This window comes from Megalops cyprinoides, chromosome 1, assembly GCF_013368585.1.
Source record: "Megalops cyprinoides isolate fMegCyp1 chromosome 1, fMegCyp1.pri, whole genome shotgun sequence".
Taxonomy (NCBI): domain Eukaryota; kingdom Metazoa; phylum Chordata; class Actinopteri; order Elopiformes; family Megalopidae; genus Megalops; species Megalops cyprinoides.
The window spans coordinates 18,171,833-18,188,160 of record NC_050583.1 but is presented as its reverse complement, the minus strand read 5'-3'; the positions used below and the strand labels follow the sequence as shown (position 1 = coordinate 18,188,160).

General features: G+C 44.6%; 1 protein-coding gene across 3 annotated transcripts in view; it reads right to left on the bottom strand.

Moving 5' to 3' along the window:
• LOC118785273 (protein kinase C alpha type-like) overlaps positions 1-16,328 on the bottom strand; it is a 175,195-nt gene that overhangs the window by 21,942 nt on the left and 136,925 nt on the right. For all 3 annotated transcript variants that reach the window (XM_036539905.1, XM_036539891.1, XM_036539899.1), the window contains 5 exons: positions 15,839-15,988; positions 15,282-15,455; positions 12,042-12,133; positions 10,296-10,358; positions 9,106-9,244 (listed from right to left, as the gene is read on the bottom strand). In XM_036539905.1, the coding sequence (XP_036395798.1) occupies positions 9,106-9,244; positions 10,296-10,358; positions 12,042-12,133; positions 15,282-15,455; positions 15,839-15,988 (618 nt within the window). The remainder of the gene's footprint in view (positions 1-9,105; positions 9,245-10,295; positions 10,359-12,041; positions 12,134-15,281; positions 15,456-15,838; positions 15,989-16,328) is intronic.

The window sequence follows — 16,328 nt, the reverse complement described above, 5'->3', positions numbered from 1 at the left end:
AGGGGCACGCCTCCGCCACGCTGGAAAATACAGTAAGGCAAGCTTTTACCCAGGACCAAAAGCCTGCGTGTCTCATGACTAGCCTGTCAGGGATGGAAAGATACAGGATCCCCTGCATTTTAGAGGTATGATAGCGTCACTGTGCTGTGGAATAGGACACTAGGATTAGGTTCCTATCTCCTGAGAATAAGAGCTTCATATCAGACACACCTACTTGGCATGCAGGCCTCAATGAAGTGGATGGACACAGATGTACAACACTCGAAATTCATCTAACTAAAAGCTAAAAGCCTATGGATGTGTATGTGTGTGTGTGTGTGCGCGCACACATACCACAACGGTTTTACTACTTTGTGTAAATTTCCCACAGCAACCTTGCATAGAGCACCCCATTTCCACCATTACAACTAAACTGCCGTGGCAAACAAAAGGCCACATACCTCTATGTGGAAACATCATGGCCCCCTAAAGGCCTCTGGCATCTTCTGCCTACATTTACCTTCATTTCATGGTCACTTAGTCATAACGCAGGGGATGGACCCCCCCACCTCCCTCTACAATGCTGCACATCACTGAATTACAGGGGCAGTGCCACTGGAGGGTCACAAGGGGTGTGCTCGTGCCCTCTCATCAGGAAGTTGTATCTCCCTAAGCTCCTCTCTCTCTTGAGACAGAAAATTTTTGAAAGCTTCCCTTGATAGCTTTGAAGCCCCGTATAATCTGTACATTAATAGAATGTTGAGATTCTGGAGAGCTTGAGATTTCACTTGGGGTGGCAATGTAGCATAGGGGTTAAGGGGTTTTCCCAATTGATCTTTTCAAATATATACTGTATATACAGTCATAGTCAAAAATATTGGCACCCCTGCACTTCTTTCAGATAATCCCAGAAAATTGTTGCAATTAACAATGCTTTGGTATTCACGTTTATTTCTTGTTTGCATTGGAACAACACAAAAAAGCAGAGACAAAAAAACAAAAACAAATCTGATATCATTCCACACAGAACTCCAGAAATGCATAACCCCTAAGCACATCAATAATGCAATAATAATCTTCCTCATTTTCACTTCTGATTCTGTATTATGAGCACTGTCTGTCGGTACTCTGTACTGGTAACTATGTTGCTTAGATGGCCATTTGATCAGAAATGGAAAAAAAAAAATTCAATGCAACAGCTTCAAAGGGATTTTATTTCAAAATTACATCTTGATTAGTTGAGACCTAAATAAGAGCTTCAGGTAGGCCAGGGATATTTTCTTCCTTTCAACTGATTGAAATTATTTTCCAGACAGACACAATGGAGTATATGCATAAAACTGCCTATTCCAAATTTCATTATCTGTCATCACCTTCACCCCTATTTTTTTTAATCACAGTCTTCGCATGGACAGGGGGGGAGACCCACGTGACAGGACCAATGATGCTATAATCTATCCAATAAAACCCTGCAAATGACAGAGACTATGAATGACATACCAAGGGTAACAATGGCCAGCTAACAGCAGATCAATGACGGGGAGCCAATGAAACCTTAAACACTTGGAGCCATTGGTGCTTGGTGCTCTGTGATCCACCACAGTCAAAGTGCTAGCAATTTGATCCATGTGTGCTTTATTCATGATTGCTTTCACATAGTGTTATTTCAAATGACCAGGCGAGAAAATGCTCAATCAGTATTACCTGTCATATTATGATGTGCCACATAATCAGTTGATCTCATGGTGCAACACTCTGTCTGATTCAAATCAGACATGGCCAGGTGTTCCATTTTAATGGTAATACCACTGAGATGCCCATTTATGCATCGCTTTAATGATATGCAAATTAGAAAAAGGGCTGTTTTGATCTCTGATGCTGTCTTTCATGGAAACTGCCAAAGCAACCAAAGGGCCTCCTGGTACACACTTTTAAGCATTGCTAAACAACAGACAATAGTATCTACATGAACAATGAACATGTATGCTTACACCCCGTTGTGTTATCAGAGCGGCACCTATTAAAGTCAAGTAGAACGACGGTCAATAGGTATGGTGAGAATATGATAATTTTGCTGGATACTGTCAGATACCAACGAGGAAATAATAATCTTGGTCTCTGCAAGGAGGCAGAAGCAGAGGTATATGCAGACTTATTGTGGTAGTTCGTAAAGGTTTGGGAGTATTCTGCTTTGAATCTACCACTTTGGGATGTATACCTGTCCAAATCCTTCATTTCAATAAGGCACTACAGATGGAGGACAAGTTTTGCACAATGACCACAAATTTACTGCTCATGCACATTTGATAAATTTCATAATTTCACCTCTATGATCAATTGGGAGTATTCTGCTTTGAATCTACCACTTTGGGATGTATACCTGTCCAAATCCTTCATTTCAATAAGGCACTACAGATGGAGGACAAGTTTTGCACAATGACCACAAATTTACTGCTCATGCACATTTGATAAATTTCATAATTTCACCTCTATGATCAATAGCTTATTTGTGTGTATTGTTCTGGTGTAATTAGTCTTTTATCAGACACTTTAGCCTTTAACCCCCCTCTGCCACCAAAAATTAAAAAAATCCTAGACATGCCATTGCATGCAGCAACACTTCAGTTTCAGATAATAAATAAGACGTTTACAGCATATTCACACACAGTCAGGAAACCTTCACTTTTGGCAGACCTTTGGCATCTTTAAATCACCCAGCCTGAACTTATTTGCATTCCACAATTAATTGGAAAGCGAACACACCATAAATAATGCAATCTGTTTCTTAGGGTAAAAAAAAAAATTAGCATATAAATAGCAGCGGGGGACACATAATATCTTTGTTAGCGATTTACTCCTCCCTGGATAGATGTGTTTACTGACACAAATCTCTCTCTCTCTCTGGGTACTGTAAGAAAAGTCCCTGGCTGACTTCATGCGTGTGTTACAGTAGCTATGAACACGCTGCATGTTAAATCACAACAAAGCTGCCAGCGAGCACGGCCCACACTGGGACTGTGATGCCCACCAGATGGCAAACAATTAGCGAGGCAATGTGTCAACTCCTAAATTCCCAACGTGCTGTCGCTCTCCGTCTAAGTCCGCCGATCCGCTGGACTCCTCTCTCACAGACGAGAGTGCCCGTTTAGTCTCAGTGTAACACTGGAATCCCACGAAGGCCAGTTAGGAAGAGAGAGGAGGCCAGCAGAGTGGTCAAAACTGTATAGGCCCTGATCTCGCCTGAGCCTTTTCAATTTGCTGAGAGGTTCTGGGGTATCAGCTTTACTCGGCGGGAGACAGCCAAGCAAAAAGCCTTGAAGTCTTGAAACACTTTCCTGAGCTGGAAACAGCCAACCTTCGCAACCCATCCCCATTAACCGCCTCACTAAGGCGAATGTTCTCTGCTTGCTCCAAGGTGAGCAGTAAGTCTTAATATCGTAATGCACGCAGATATTGATCACTCACTTTCTGCAGTAACTCCATGAAAGCTTGATGCGGTAAACCTCCAAGGTATCAGGGAGAACTGGCCAGAGCAACAAATGAGACAGCCCAGCCTCTCTTTCCACTTGAACACAGGGGCACATAATAATCCCTTGCTTCTTCATATCTCTAAAATGTACTTAAGAAATAATGGGCAAATGTGTCGAGATTTCCTGGGGAAATGAAGGAAAGTCTCCAGTAATTGCCATATTTTATTTTTGTGCCTTTCCTGATTTTTTTCCACCTAAAACAAATAACACCAGAAAAAAGGTTCTGTACTGCCTGTTTATGATTAATATTAGGCCTTCTCTGGATTCCATTCTTATCTGTAAACATGGATCAACATTGATTTATGAAATATCAAACAGACTCCAGACAGAATGGGACAAAACTCCCATAAAAGATCTCAAGGAAATGTAAAATGTATCAGACCTAGCACTGGGAGGGATGAGGAGATCAGAAATTGTAGTTACTACACAAAATATATATGCTGTTACTAAAAATGCATATAGGGGTAGCAAGGTTGTGTGAAATAAAAATATAATGACATCATTACATGTCATAAATGTAGAATTTTATGAAGTTATGACTTTCTAATTGTTCTGATAACGGGCGCACTGGGGACAAGTTGAATGAATTTGGCCCACAGGGGTCAGACTACATGAATGTGCTCTGAAAATAAATGCTGATCTAAAAAAAGCAAAAATATATGCTGAAAAACAAAAGATGACTTCAGGCATCAAATATGGTGGGAAAAAAGCATGCCTATCGGCACTTCATTCAGTGGTAAATGGACACCCAAACACTGGAGCTTTAAATTGCTTAATTGAGCAGTCTTCCCCCCACTTGGCGTTGTTTGTCAGCAGCGTGTAATGCTTATGCTTGCACAGTGCCCATACAGCAGTGATATCTGTCCCGTCGGCCCTGCTGGGACCTGCTCCCAGGCTGCGGAATGGCAGTGAAGGGCAATTAGAAATCATTGAGATGTCCCCGCTTTGTTCTCCCATCCACTGTTCTCTCCCACAGTTCACTTCTCACTCCAATCCTCCTCTCCTTTTTTCCTAATCTGTCCTTGTAGGGGTCTTGCTCTGAAAGCTTTAATAAGAGGAGACATCCGTGTCAGCACCTAAGTGCTGACACACAGACTGCTTTATTTCATACAGAGGAGACCGTATTACAAGTCTACAGAGAAGAATGATTCTTTTATGGCGATGAAAGGGGAGAAATGACACGGGATTAGAGTGCGGATGTGGTGTACGTCGCTCGGCTTTATGGACTGATTATACATGTAAGAGTATGTCCTTTCCTGCAGCGTGTCCAAAGGACACGTGACCAGCGCTGCCATCTCCGCGGTGACCTTCACCCCAGCCCGCCGTGCGCGTGGGGGCCCCTCTCCCAGACGCTTCTCTCGTTTGTCATCACAGTGAGGATGATAAAGACAGACACGGCCTGACCTCTGCCGCTCCACTTTTCTTGTTTGTTTTCTTTCATTGCCCGGAATCCCATTAAGCAAAAATGGCCAGAAGTCAGCTTCCTTGTCTGACGCAGTGCAGCACATGTTTCAGTGTGTACATGTTCGCCGCGCTGGATGTCGCTCGTCAGGCTAATGTTACATGACAGTTCTGGATCATGCTCTCAGCTACTCAAGGCTCTCCTTGTGCCTCTTAATATAGACTCCTGTAGAGAGGAGTTAATGAGGAGCATTCAAGGGCTCTACACTGGGAGCAAGACACTGTTAAAAGACAAAATGAATAAATGGACTGGCAGGGCAGAAAAAAAAACAAAAAACAAAAAAAAGGCAGCAGCACAATGCCGCATTTGAGGAAGTAAGGTTATACCCTCACAGCTCCATGTCTGATTCCCAGGTGGGGCAGGTCTATTGTATCCAAGAGCAAGGCACATCGACTAAGTCACAAGCCTGAATATCCAACTGTATAAACATATGTGATAATAGAAGATATGTAGTATTTCCCTGAACTAGGGGATCAACAAAGCAATTAAAAAGAGATAATGATGGCAGAAAAACAAATACATTACTTGGCTGAGGAGGCAGGGCTTGAAGCAGAAAGTAAATTTTTCAAGGGTTGAAACTCAATAAATGCAATTAGAGTGCACTGTCTTGCTCATTGAGTTTGCTGGGGTAATCTGAGATTGCCGTTTTATGAAGGGTCATTTGTTACTTGTATAACAGTGGCGGTTCCCGCAATAAGGAAAACCCACAGATGCCCCAGGGCAGGCTATGCTGGGGTTTGACAACACAAATAAAGGTCGGCCCTGTTTACTGCATGTGCTCAGAGCCAGCCGTCATGTTCACCAGCGGATGACTGAATTACAGTTAACCCTTTTTTCTCTGCAGAGGACAGAGGCTCTTTCCATTAGACACAGTATGGCTGTGATCTGTCTGAGGTCTGGGCGTTTTAGCGCACCGCACTTTAATGTTCCTCATCGATTTGTGGGTGCCCGGAGTCTGTCCTGCTTGGCGGCGGATCTGCTGCCTGAGCAGACCGCAGAGGCCGAGCCCAGCTCAACGAAGGGAGTCACAGGAGGTGACAGTGCCCAAAACGCTGGCTGTGTCCCACGCTGGCTCCCACGCTTGTCTGCCCCATGGCAGGCTCCTTAACTGCTCTCCCAGCTTGTGTCAGAAATGGAAGAATTAGCGCAGGAACAAATTGCTCAGATTTTCTCACATCTGTTACAAGTTTTCTCAAACGCAAAATGCACTAAAAATAAGTGCCGGAGTGTAAGACGATGGGACCGTGGGATAAAATAATTACCCAGCTGCTTCTCTGTGTCAGGGTGCCTGCGTGTGTACTGGTCGATAACTTCGCTCTAATGCAGCTCTGCTTTAAGTAAAGCCATGTATGGATGAAAAATAATCATAGATTTTCATCATAAGGGAGAGGTGATAAAAGTCACATTAATACAAATATAAAGAAAAACATAAAGACTAATATAGCCCATAAAGGAGAAGGCAATCAGTTCTATCAAATACCACTGCCTTAGAACAAAAATCTTCAACACAATGACACAAACTGGCATGGGAAAACGAAATTGCTCATACACGGTCTTCATCAATAATGAAGACATCAGCCACAACGATGCATCGTGGCCATGCACGCCTGGCAGCGGGGACCCCACAGGCACGGCGAGAAGGGTCCCTGCGATTCGCTCCTACAGCGGAACTGGGGTGGAAACAGAGCCACCGAGTTTCCCCTCGACCTTCCACTGGTCTGTTTTCACGCGGTTAAACGTGACAGGCTTGCCCGCTCCCCGCCCCTTACCAGGATGCACTGCGAATGTACATGTAATGCAAAGCAACATGTTTTCCCCAGATAGGCTTCTAATGAATTGCTATGTAGGTCAAAAAAAAAAAAAAGGCAGGGGAAGGGGGCAACACGGCGCAGCGGCGAGGAACCTGACTCCCAGGGAGTGACACAGTGAGGCTCACGCGCCGCGGATTCCCGGAAAACATCTCTGCCAGGGCAAGACCCTGCACGTTAATGTCACAGTGATGCAGGCCGAGCAGCAAACACCTAGGGCACATACAACATCTGTTCAACATAACTGTTGATGAAGTGCCATAATGGGTGTCCCACTACAAAATGTATACATCACATTTTCTTTATTTACCAAAATCTGTTACATGTTTACGGTTAAAGGCTGAAAGCAGAAATTACTCCCAAGATGAAAATAACTGATGTCAGAGCTGCTGTCAGTCTGGGTGGGGTTGGGAGTGAAGCATGGCTATGCCTGCGACATCAGTGAGGCGCGGACGGATTTGAGATGAAGGCTGTACTCTGACATCACAGGCGTTAAGGCAATGGAGCTGCAACAGAAGAACGGAAAGGCCAAAAATGCCCCAATTCCCAGAGCAGGCCACCTCACTTGGACTTTTCACCAACTGGTTTAAACAGGTAGAGGAAACACTACCAAGAGAATCCAAACAACCAGATGAGAGGATGGTTGAGTGTTAGTAGTCACTGAGATTACCTGCTCATCCTCTGTGGTTTAGGCTGGGTACCAGTGAGTCTCAGCGTCACAGCTTATTAACGCCCCTGTGGATCCTATGCCACTAATCAACCTAAAAGAGTGTTTCATAGGAGATCGATATGTTCCTGGCAGGCCGGCAGCTCACACCACATACAGCACAGTGGGCAGTACCTTCCCTCTTTTTTTTATCCCAAAATATCTAGACACTTTCAGGTCATTTTGGTGACTCACTGCATCACTTTCCTCTGAACACATGTAGACATTTCCTGCCCATTCCAGTCATGTTATTGTCTCACAGCAACCTGAAGCCACTAGAAGGATTCTGATCAGTTGTGCTGGAGTGCCTGAATAAGAGCACCCTGTAAAACCCTGTGAGACAAAAAGTGTAATTTTAGAGGCAAGCGCACCACAGACGCCTTACAGCAGGGGCTGGCAGGCCGCATGAGTTTTGAAATCAGGAGGCCCTAGACCGTTGCCAACACCTCAGGATGTGTCCATGATTATTACTATGAGCGCAGCATTGCTACCCTTTCCATTTTCTTGCTAGCTGGCTCAGAAGCTTTCAATTATAAAACATCACTCTGGGACACACAAAATCAACTGCCATTTCTACCGAGCTGCCAGGATATGTCCTTCCACTTATCTTACCTCTGCTGTTTGTCTTGATAAGTCTCTGAGGGTGCGTCAAACAAACCCTCCTGCTCTTGCCACAGCTCAATAAGCTCTTCATTTTCCGCTCCTGTCCACTGGGTATTTTTGTCTTTTTGCTCATGTCTTGTTGCTTATTGTGTCTTTCCTCTACCTCAAGCACTCTTGCTGTCTTGTGTCGTTGTGAATCTAGACAAAGCAGCTTGCTGGAAACAACTGCTGGCACATGGCGATGTTTTTGGCCAGACTGCAATTCTGGTGAAATTATCTGATTAACCAGGAACTGAACTGCAGCTCATGGGCGCTCACATTATTATAGCTGATACACACCACACACAATAAAATATTTACGCGGTTCAGCTGCTGTATAATTTCAGTGCGCTGGGTTTCAGCAATAATCATAGCAAACTTAGGGCTATTATTGGGGCTAAATCAGGGCAAATATTGAATGGTTTGTTCTAGGGGTACAACATGTTATTGCCCTTGGAGAGTCAACAGCAGACATATTGTCCTGTTTGCTATTAGCAGCATTTAAAATAGTTAGCTTATGAGACTCACTACGGGCAAATGGTGTGTTTGTGAGACTGGCCCCTCCTGTCAGGGCTGTGTTGGTTGGAAACTCTAGGTGCGCAGGCCCACATGCTCACCATACTGGCATGTTGTGTTGTGGCGCTCAGCTCAGCGTTCCTGCAGACAGGGAGAGGGGCGCTCGGCGGTGCCTCCTCTCTGGAGATGTCAGCAGCGCTTAGCGTCAGTGGCCGAACCTCCGTGTGGAGCGCGGCGCTGGCCCCCCTGGCGCTGTCAGCGCGGATGTAGGGCAGCAGTGTGACTGTGGCTCAGACCAGACGGTGACGGAGGTCCGGAGGATCGATGTGACACGGACCTGTGTCGCACCTGGGATTCAGATCTCACCTGCGTCCCCTCGGGGGACATTCTGCCACCAAAAACACCACCCCCCCACCATCACCCCCCCCTCCCCCCACCTCGCCCCAGCAAGCCCGCTCTCACCTCAGGGGCAATGTAATCTGGGGTCCCGCAGAAAGTGCGTGTGGTCACACCCTCAAACATGTTCTCCTTGCACATCCCGAAGTCAGCGATCTTGATGTGGCCCTCGCAGTCCAACATAACGTTGTCCAGCTTCAGGTCCCTGTGGCCAGGCAGACAGCGCCATGAGGTGAGTGATGGGAAGAGAGTGGGCGAATGGAGAGTCTGTGAGAGCCACAGTCCCCAGAGGGAAACACAGGCTGAGGTGTGAATGAAGGAGAATGTTGCATGTGGGGGCTGTTCAGCTGGGACCCAGACTGCAATCGAAGGCAATGCTTCAGTTCGGGCTTATTCCCGCTCATTGCTACGATTGTCTGGCATTTAATATATTCAATACAATGTCATTAACATTTATATTGGACAGCCTAAAACCAACATCAAACACCTCTGAAGGCTTTTAATGTCAAAGTAAACATTTAAAATTCTGCGTGAAAAGGATGTGTCCTCCTCTGCTAATTTCCCTCACTTTGATGTGGAAGAAAGTCTACCTTTTCCACAGATATCAAAATGAATCTGGTTTCACTGTTTCATCTGACTCCTGAAACAGACCAACAGCCACATCATTCTGTAATTATTCTTATGAGACAGCCTAAAAACCGAGGAAGCACATATCATGGCAAAAAAGGAACTTTACAAGCTTTGCAATGAGAAATAATTTGACTGTAACTCCCATAGACTTCATATTTCGAATGATGTGACGGCAGGGTTAAGTGCTCATACAAGCTGAGGGAACTGCACACAAGATCAGTGCAATAGACTTTAAAAACTAAATGAACCACAGGGCCATAAAAGATTCAACTGACTCCTTTCTCTAAAAAGTCTACTGTACCATGGTGTATGTGTAGTGCATTCATTTTATTAACGATAAAAAGTCATTACTAATATTTGGAACAAACATAAATTAAACATATTCCGGCTGTACTTACTGCACCACTAAAAAGCAACATGTGCTTTTGGACCAATGTGATTTATTTTATTGCTTTGTGAATACACACAGAACGTGATGTGACAACATATTATAATTTAATGTATTAGCTTCATTACACTACAAATTACAATGTGACCATTTGGCAACATGATCGATGCTGTTGGAGAACTATGATGGCTTTCCCTATGAAACAGCAGTCCCTGTTCTTCACAAGGCTAACACCCACCTGTAAATGATCCCCTTGCTGTGCAGATAAAACAGCCCAGCAGCGATCTCTGCTGCATAGAACCTGCAATGACAGGCAGCGGGTTAGCCAGGATCACTGTCAATCACATCAAGCAATACCCTTCCGAACTGCAGGCAATTAGCCTGGGTTTAGGGGCGTGCAGGGGGAGATTAGAAACCTTCCCGATGTCCCTTCACAACTGGGCACGGTACCCTCCTAAAACTGAAACCGCGCTCGGACAGCGCTCTGAAAGGGTCATTAGATGATTAGGCTTCCTCCACTGTTGTGCGCTGCCTTTATCATTCTGAAAAGGTCACAGGAATGACAGCGGTCTCTGCGCCGGGTCTGCCCCTGCCAGCGTGTCATGCCGCTGTGGGTCTGATTGGAGACGCGGTTCGCCCCACTGCGCCCCGCTGCGTCCCCCTCCTGTGACTCTCTTCCTCTGCCGGCCTGTAATCAGCCCGGGCAGACGGCGGCGTCGGGAACACGGCGTGCCCAGTGAACACGCTCTGTCGATCGGAAGAGCGGCTGAATAGAGTGAGGCAGAGAGAGTCTAGTCCGCTGTCTGTCTGACTGGCATCGGTGAATCAGGGCTCAGCATTAATCCCCACACCAACCTTCCCACCCTTCAAACCCCCCCAGACCCCCACACCACATTAACAATTCCACAAGTCAGCTGCCCCAGCTGTTTGTGGAGGGAGTAAACAGCAGACTCCAGAGATCGATACAGCAACCTGTAGAGATACCTGCTGAATGCAGCGCCTCTGATCGATGCACTGATGTCTGCACATATATCAGTGCATGTCAATTCACTCTCCCTGTCAACGCAGACTTTCATATCAATACAATGCTACATGTTCAACATTAATGTGATCCTTTACAGCGAAATCTCTGTATCTTTAGCATACTCGTTTCTCTCTCTCTCTCTCTCTCTCTCTACATGTATGTAATGTATGCTATACAGTACCAGTCAAAAGTTTGGACACACCCAATTAAAGTAATGGAAAACATGCATTAAAAGACATTTTGATCTAAAAACATATGCTTAAATCCTTGACATTTGTTTCTTAAACAACTAAAATAGTGAAGTTGATGCCTATGTATGAATTTCTTTCAGTTTGTTTTTTTGTTTAAAAAAAATATTTTTGGCAACTTTGAAGAATCTGAAATATAAGATAGTTTGAATTTGTTTAACACTTTTTGGGTCACTGCATAATTCCGTTTGTGTTATTTTATAGTTCTGATTTCTTTACTATTATGTGGAAAACAGTAAAAACAAAACGTCCAACATAACCCTGAGATATATGTATGCACACATATACATATTTGCATTACTGTCCACTTCCTGCCCATTTGTCAATTATTCCCACACATCCGTTTCAGTTTTTAGAAACACCAATAATTCCAATATTAACAATTCATTGTAAATCCCTTGGTGTCAGTTTGATTACCAGATCGCTCATAACCGGCAGCCATGTGTTCCAATGACTTCGCCTGTTGCATAAGTACATCATCGCACCAGTCAGGTGATTAGACATGGCTGATGAGACAACTTGCACATTCCAAAGCCACTCATGCAAAATAGCACAAAAAGAAACAAATATGCCTTGCTTATCAGGAAAAGACCACTTTCACGGCCTTTGTATGTTGGAGGCTGGACTAGGTCAGCGCACTGCTCCCAAACACAGTGCCAAGGGAGCCTGGCTGCTCAGGGACTACTGGAAAGTTGATCGGAAGGGTGCTTACACTGCCTGTGGCTCCTTGAATTTGCCAACTTGCTGGATGTGGTACATCAGGTCTCCTCCATTGACATACTCCATGACAAAGTAGAGCCGGTCCTAGGACAGGTACAGGGTAAAGAAGAGAGGGGTCATCTAAACCATCCTGGTTTACAATCACGACTTCATATCCAACTAATGTGTTGAACAGCATGGTTTAAACAAACTATTCTTTTTTATTCCTTTTCCTCAGTGTGTAACACTTTTTTGGAATCACCAGTTGTATAACATGGTCAGCTTGCCTCATTCTGACAACCAATGAACACAGGAGTGCTGAAGCAAAATTGCCATTCTCCAATACGCCCACATGCAGCCAACACTACAAATCACACACCACAAGTCACGCAGTGCTCTATAGTGGAGTCATTTGAGCTCATTGGAAGATAGCTGGTTGGTGTCGTCTGAGAAACCTGCAGGTACCTGTTGAATCACAGGGTGCCTGGCAGTGTTGAGAAGAGCATCCCCTGCTGATATACTCACCCTAATCCCCAAACAAAGCCAATTCAATGAGCTCATGGTCATCATCAGCTGGCTTGAACCTGCGCCGTGAAGCTCAGCTTGCACTCAGGGTGAGCACCATTACCACCGAGCTATTCAGGAGCTCTATAAACAAGCCCTTCTAGCTCGGGTGGAGGAATGGTATTAGTAGAAGTAGAGTGCAAAATGTATTTTCCATTCAGTTTTGTTGATAGGGAAAAAGTCGGACAGATTTTATCCTCAGTCTTGGAGGTGATTTTCAGTTGGGTGATTTTAAATGCCTTTTGCTCAGTAAAATGATGCTGCTCTCCCTTTTGACTTATAAGAGAGGCACAGGGAAAGTAGAACTAAAATATTTAGCATTTGGTCAAATAAAAAAAAAGACCTTGAAATGTTCATTTGAAATTAGATAAGGATGGAAAACTAAGGTAAATAGTTGTCTGCAGGAGACACAGAAGTGATAAAGAAACAAGGCATGATGCTTAAATGATGTATTCTTTTTTAGAGCTGCAGATCAAACAATTTATAAACCTAATGCATCACAAAATAGAAACACAACATATGCACAACCAAACTACAGATTATAATTGTTTTGTCTACAATAAATAACATTTTATACTAATTCTTAACTGAGCAGTTGCTGGAACTAAATTATCCTCTTCTGTAAAAAAAAACAAAACAAACAAAAACAACTATACATGAAGCTTGCTTGAATTTGTTACATGCTATATAGTCATACATATATTCAAGAGCAAAATAAGTTGCCTTAAGACTGAATAGATGCCATGCCATACAGTATCTAATCCAGAGAACAGAACACCCTTTTCTGCTTAGGAACAAGGCCACTTTTCCTCCTCTATAACACAAAATATGGTAGCAGCACCGGGGGAAATGCTTAATGTATCTACCCAGTGCAGGGCTAGGAAAAATGAGACTGCAGTTTTTGTGATAATACTCAACTTAATCAAGGTAATTACCCTGTCCTGTCTTATTCGTCACGGACAGGGAGAGTTCTTAATGATGCAGAATGACAGGAGATGAGTCAAAGTTTGCACAAAGGCCCTTATGGAACTCAGTGAAGCCGCACTTGATGAATATTTTTAAATCGTTGCCAAGCAGTTACACTCCTGCCCTCTTGCCAGGACAAAAACAACCTCCTGCACCTCAGAGACACAAAGGGAACGAGTGCTCATTCACCACGTGTGCCCGCTGCAAATTGGACTGTAAATTGAGATTTCCACACAGGCGGACACATTTGCGTGCCCACAGTGCTCTGCTCCTGTCTGGGGTGAGCCATTTAGAGGGAGAAAATAGCGCAAATGAGAGCTTCATTACAAAACCTTTCACCTCTGAGTCTGAGGCTGTCGTTCCCCTTAGCTAACCTCTCCCAGAGCTCATTCGACTTTACCGCTGTGGAGTCTGTGTTTCACTGAGCCACTCTCCACAGGATATGTGTAGAAAAGCCAGTGTAAATCAGTGAAAATTCAGTGTAGGAAAGGTACCATAAGCCTATCCAAGCACGTTAACAATGGAAATAATGACATGGGAGATACACTGCGAGAACCCAGGCGCACTTTGATACGGCTCCTTTCCTGAAAGCCATACAACATTTAACTGCAAAACAGACAAAAACAAACAAAACAAAAAAAATGTAAAAACATTGATTTATGCTTACGGCTCATGAGAATGTTTCGACACACTGTAGTGCTTTCCATTCTTTCCATTCATGGGATACTTATAGTAGATTTTATGATAGATCAGTGTAGGCAATGATACAACTGCATGGGCATAACAGGAGATGCTTCATTGCTTCGATTCTCACTACAGCATCCTGACTTTTATAACTATACCAATAGGCCACCTCAGTGTCAAACAGTGGAAGAAGCACGACGGCTCAAATTAAACAGAAACCAGAAAGTTACAAACTTAAAAACACTTTCAGCACTTCAAACTTTGATACCCCCCAAATCACATTTAATCATCACTGATGAAATTTTAGAACTCTCATATGACAGAAATTCACTTTTCAAAACAAAGTGCACACAAACACTTTTATCAGAGAAAATCTGGAATTTAACCTCAATTTATAATGCAATTAAAATTCCATTTCCTATTTGCTGATATCTGTGTGGGTGGACTGGCAGGCGCTTGGCCACAGGTTGTGGTACCCTGTAATCACACGCAGGCAGACGGGAGATTGAGGGATTAAAGATTAAAGAGCCGCTGCGCCACCAGAAAGGGGCCGCGAAGCCAACAGACTCAAAACAAACAAAAACTTCCCCGCCGTTTCACAAATGAGGCTCGCTTTTCCTACATGACGTCACCGTCGATGGGAATCATACATGAGCGTGCAGCTGTGCAGCTACGATATGGCTCAAAAGCTAAATGACAGGAATCTGTGTTCACATTCTGGGAACAGCCGAAGCTGGGCTTTTAAAAACGTTTCCTCTTTCACTGGAAAGCCTGACGAAAACACTGTAGAGAACAGAATGCAGTTGGTAACAGTTCTACACCATTTTCTAAGAATCAATGAAAAGCTATTGAACCTCTCTCTTAATAATGCTGCCAGCATTTTGTCGGCGTATCCTGTAATTGTGTGCTGTTTCTGCCTGCATCTGCGGGGGTCCTTCCCTCGCTCAACAGTAATTGCATTCACTGGTGGGGCTGCATCCACCGTACACACTGCACGGTTTAACAGGAAGTGAACAGGAATCACGCAGCTGAGTCTTACCACAGTCTGAAAGCAGGAGTGCAGCTGGGTGAGGAAAGGGGACTTTTCCCGCTGGGCCAGGACCCTCTTCTCCACCATGGTGCACTCCACGTCGTCGTCCTGGATCACCACGTCCTTCTTCAGGATCTTGATGGCGTACAGCTCCTCCGTGGATTTCATCTCCACCAGCATCACCTGCATGGGTTGAAGCAGGGAGATTAGGGCCATGCACGCTGCTGCTGTCATGCGGGTTTGAGGGAATGCGTGGTGGACAAGGAGGAGGACTGGGCAAGCAGGTGTCTCAAGATGGTGGCTCTAAATGGAGCAAAAGATGCACACTACTCTTTCAGAAGCACTGAAATGTACATTATAAAAAAGCAGTAAGATCTTTCATGTTGTATTAAAATTTTGAACACAGGCATTAGAATGCTGGTATGTATCATAATCGTTGTGAGATCAGATGTGTATATTGAAGGCGGGGTGGGTGGGGTTCAGTCTCAGGTAAAAGAGGCACGGTAAAGAGGTCCATAAGAGGGCCCTATGGCATCTGTGGTCTGTTCCCTCTCCTCCTCCCTCACCTTGCCAAAGCTGCCTTTCCCCAGCACCGCCAGGAAGTTGAAGTCAGTGAGTTTGACTTCGCCCATGCTGTTGGAGGGCAGGCTGAAGCTTTCTTCATCCTCATCTTCTGTGGGTGTGATCACTTTCTTCACGGGCCCAAGCTTGGCTTTCTATGACAACAAATGCACAAGGGACCGGCTTTACAGTACAGTACAGACTGCATCCTCTGCTGCAAACATCTGAAATGCACGATCCAAAACAAAGAAGAAAAAAGGAAGCAACCACTCAGTAACAGATGGTGAAATACATCTGGTGCAGACAACAAAAAAAATTGAAAAAATGAGGTGCAGGATGTGTCTCTGCAGTTGGAGGTGCCGTAACTCTACATCACACGGACAGAGCTGGTGGAGGCTAGCGTCTGACTGAGGCTGAATGCACTTTTGACATGACAGTGGTGGGAGGCTGTTCCTGAAGAACCTCCTCTCTGGCACACAGATAAGGAGTTGCTCC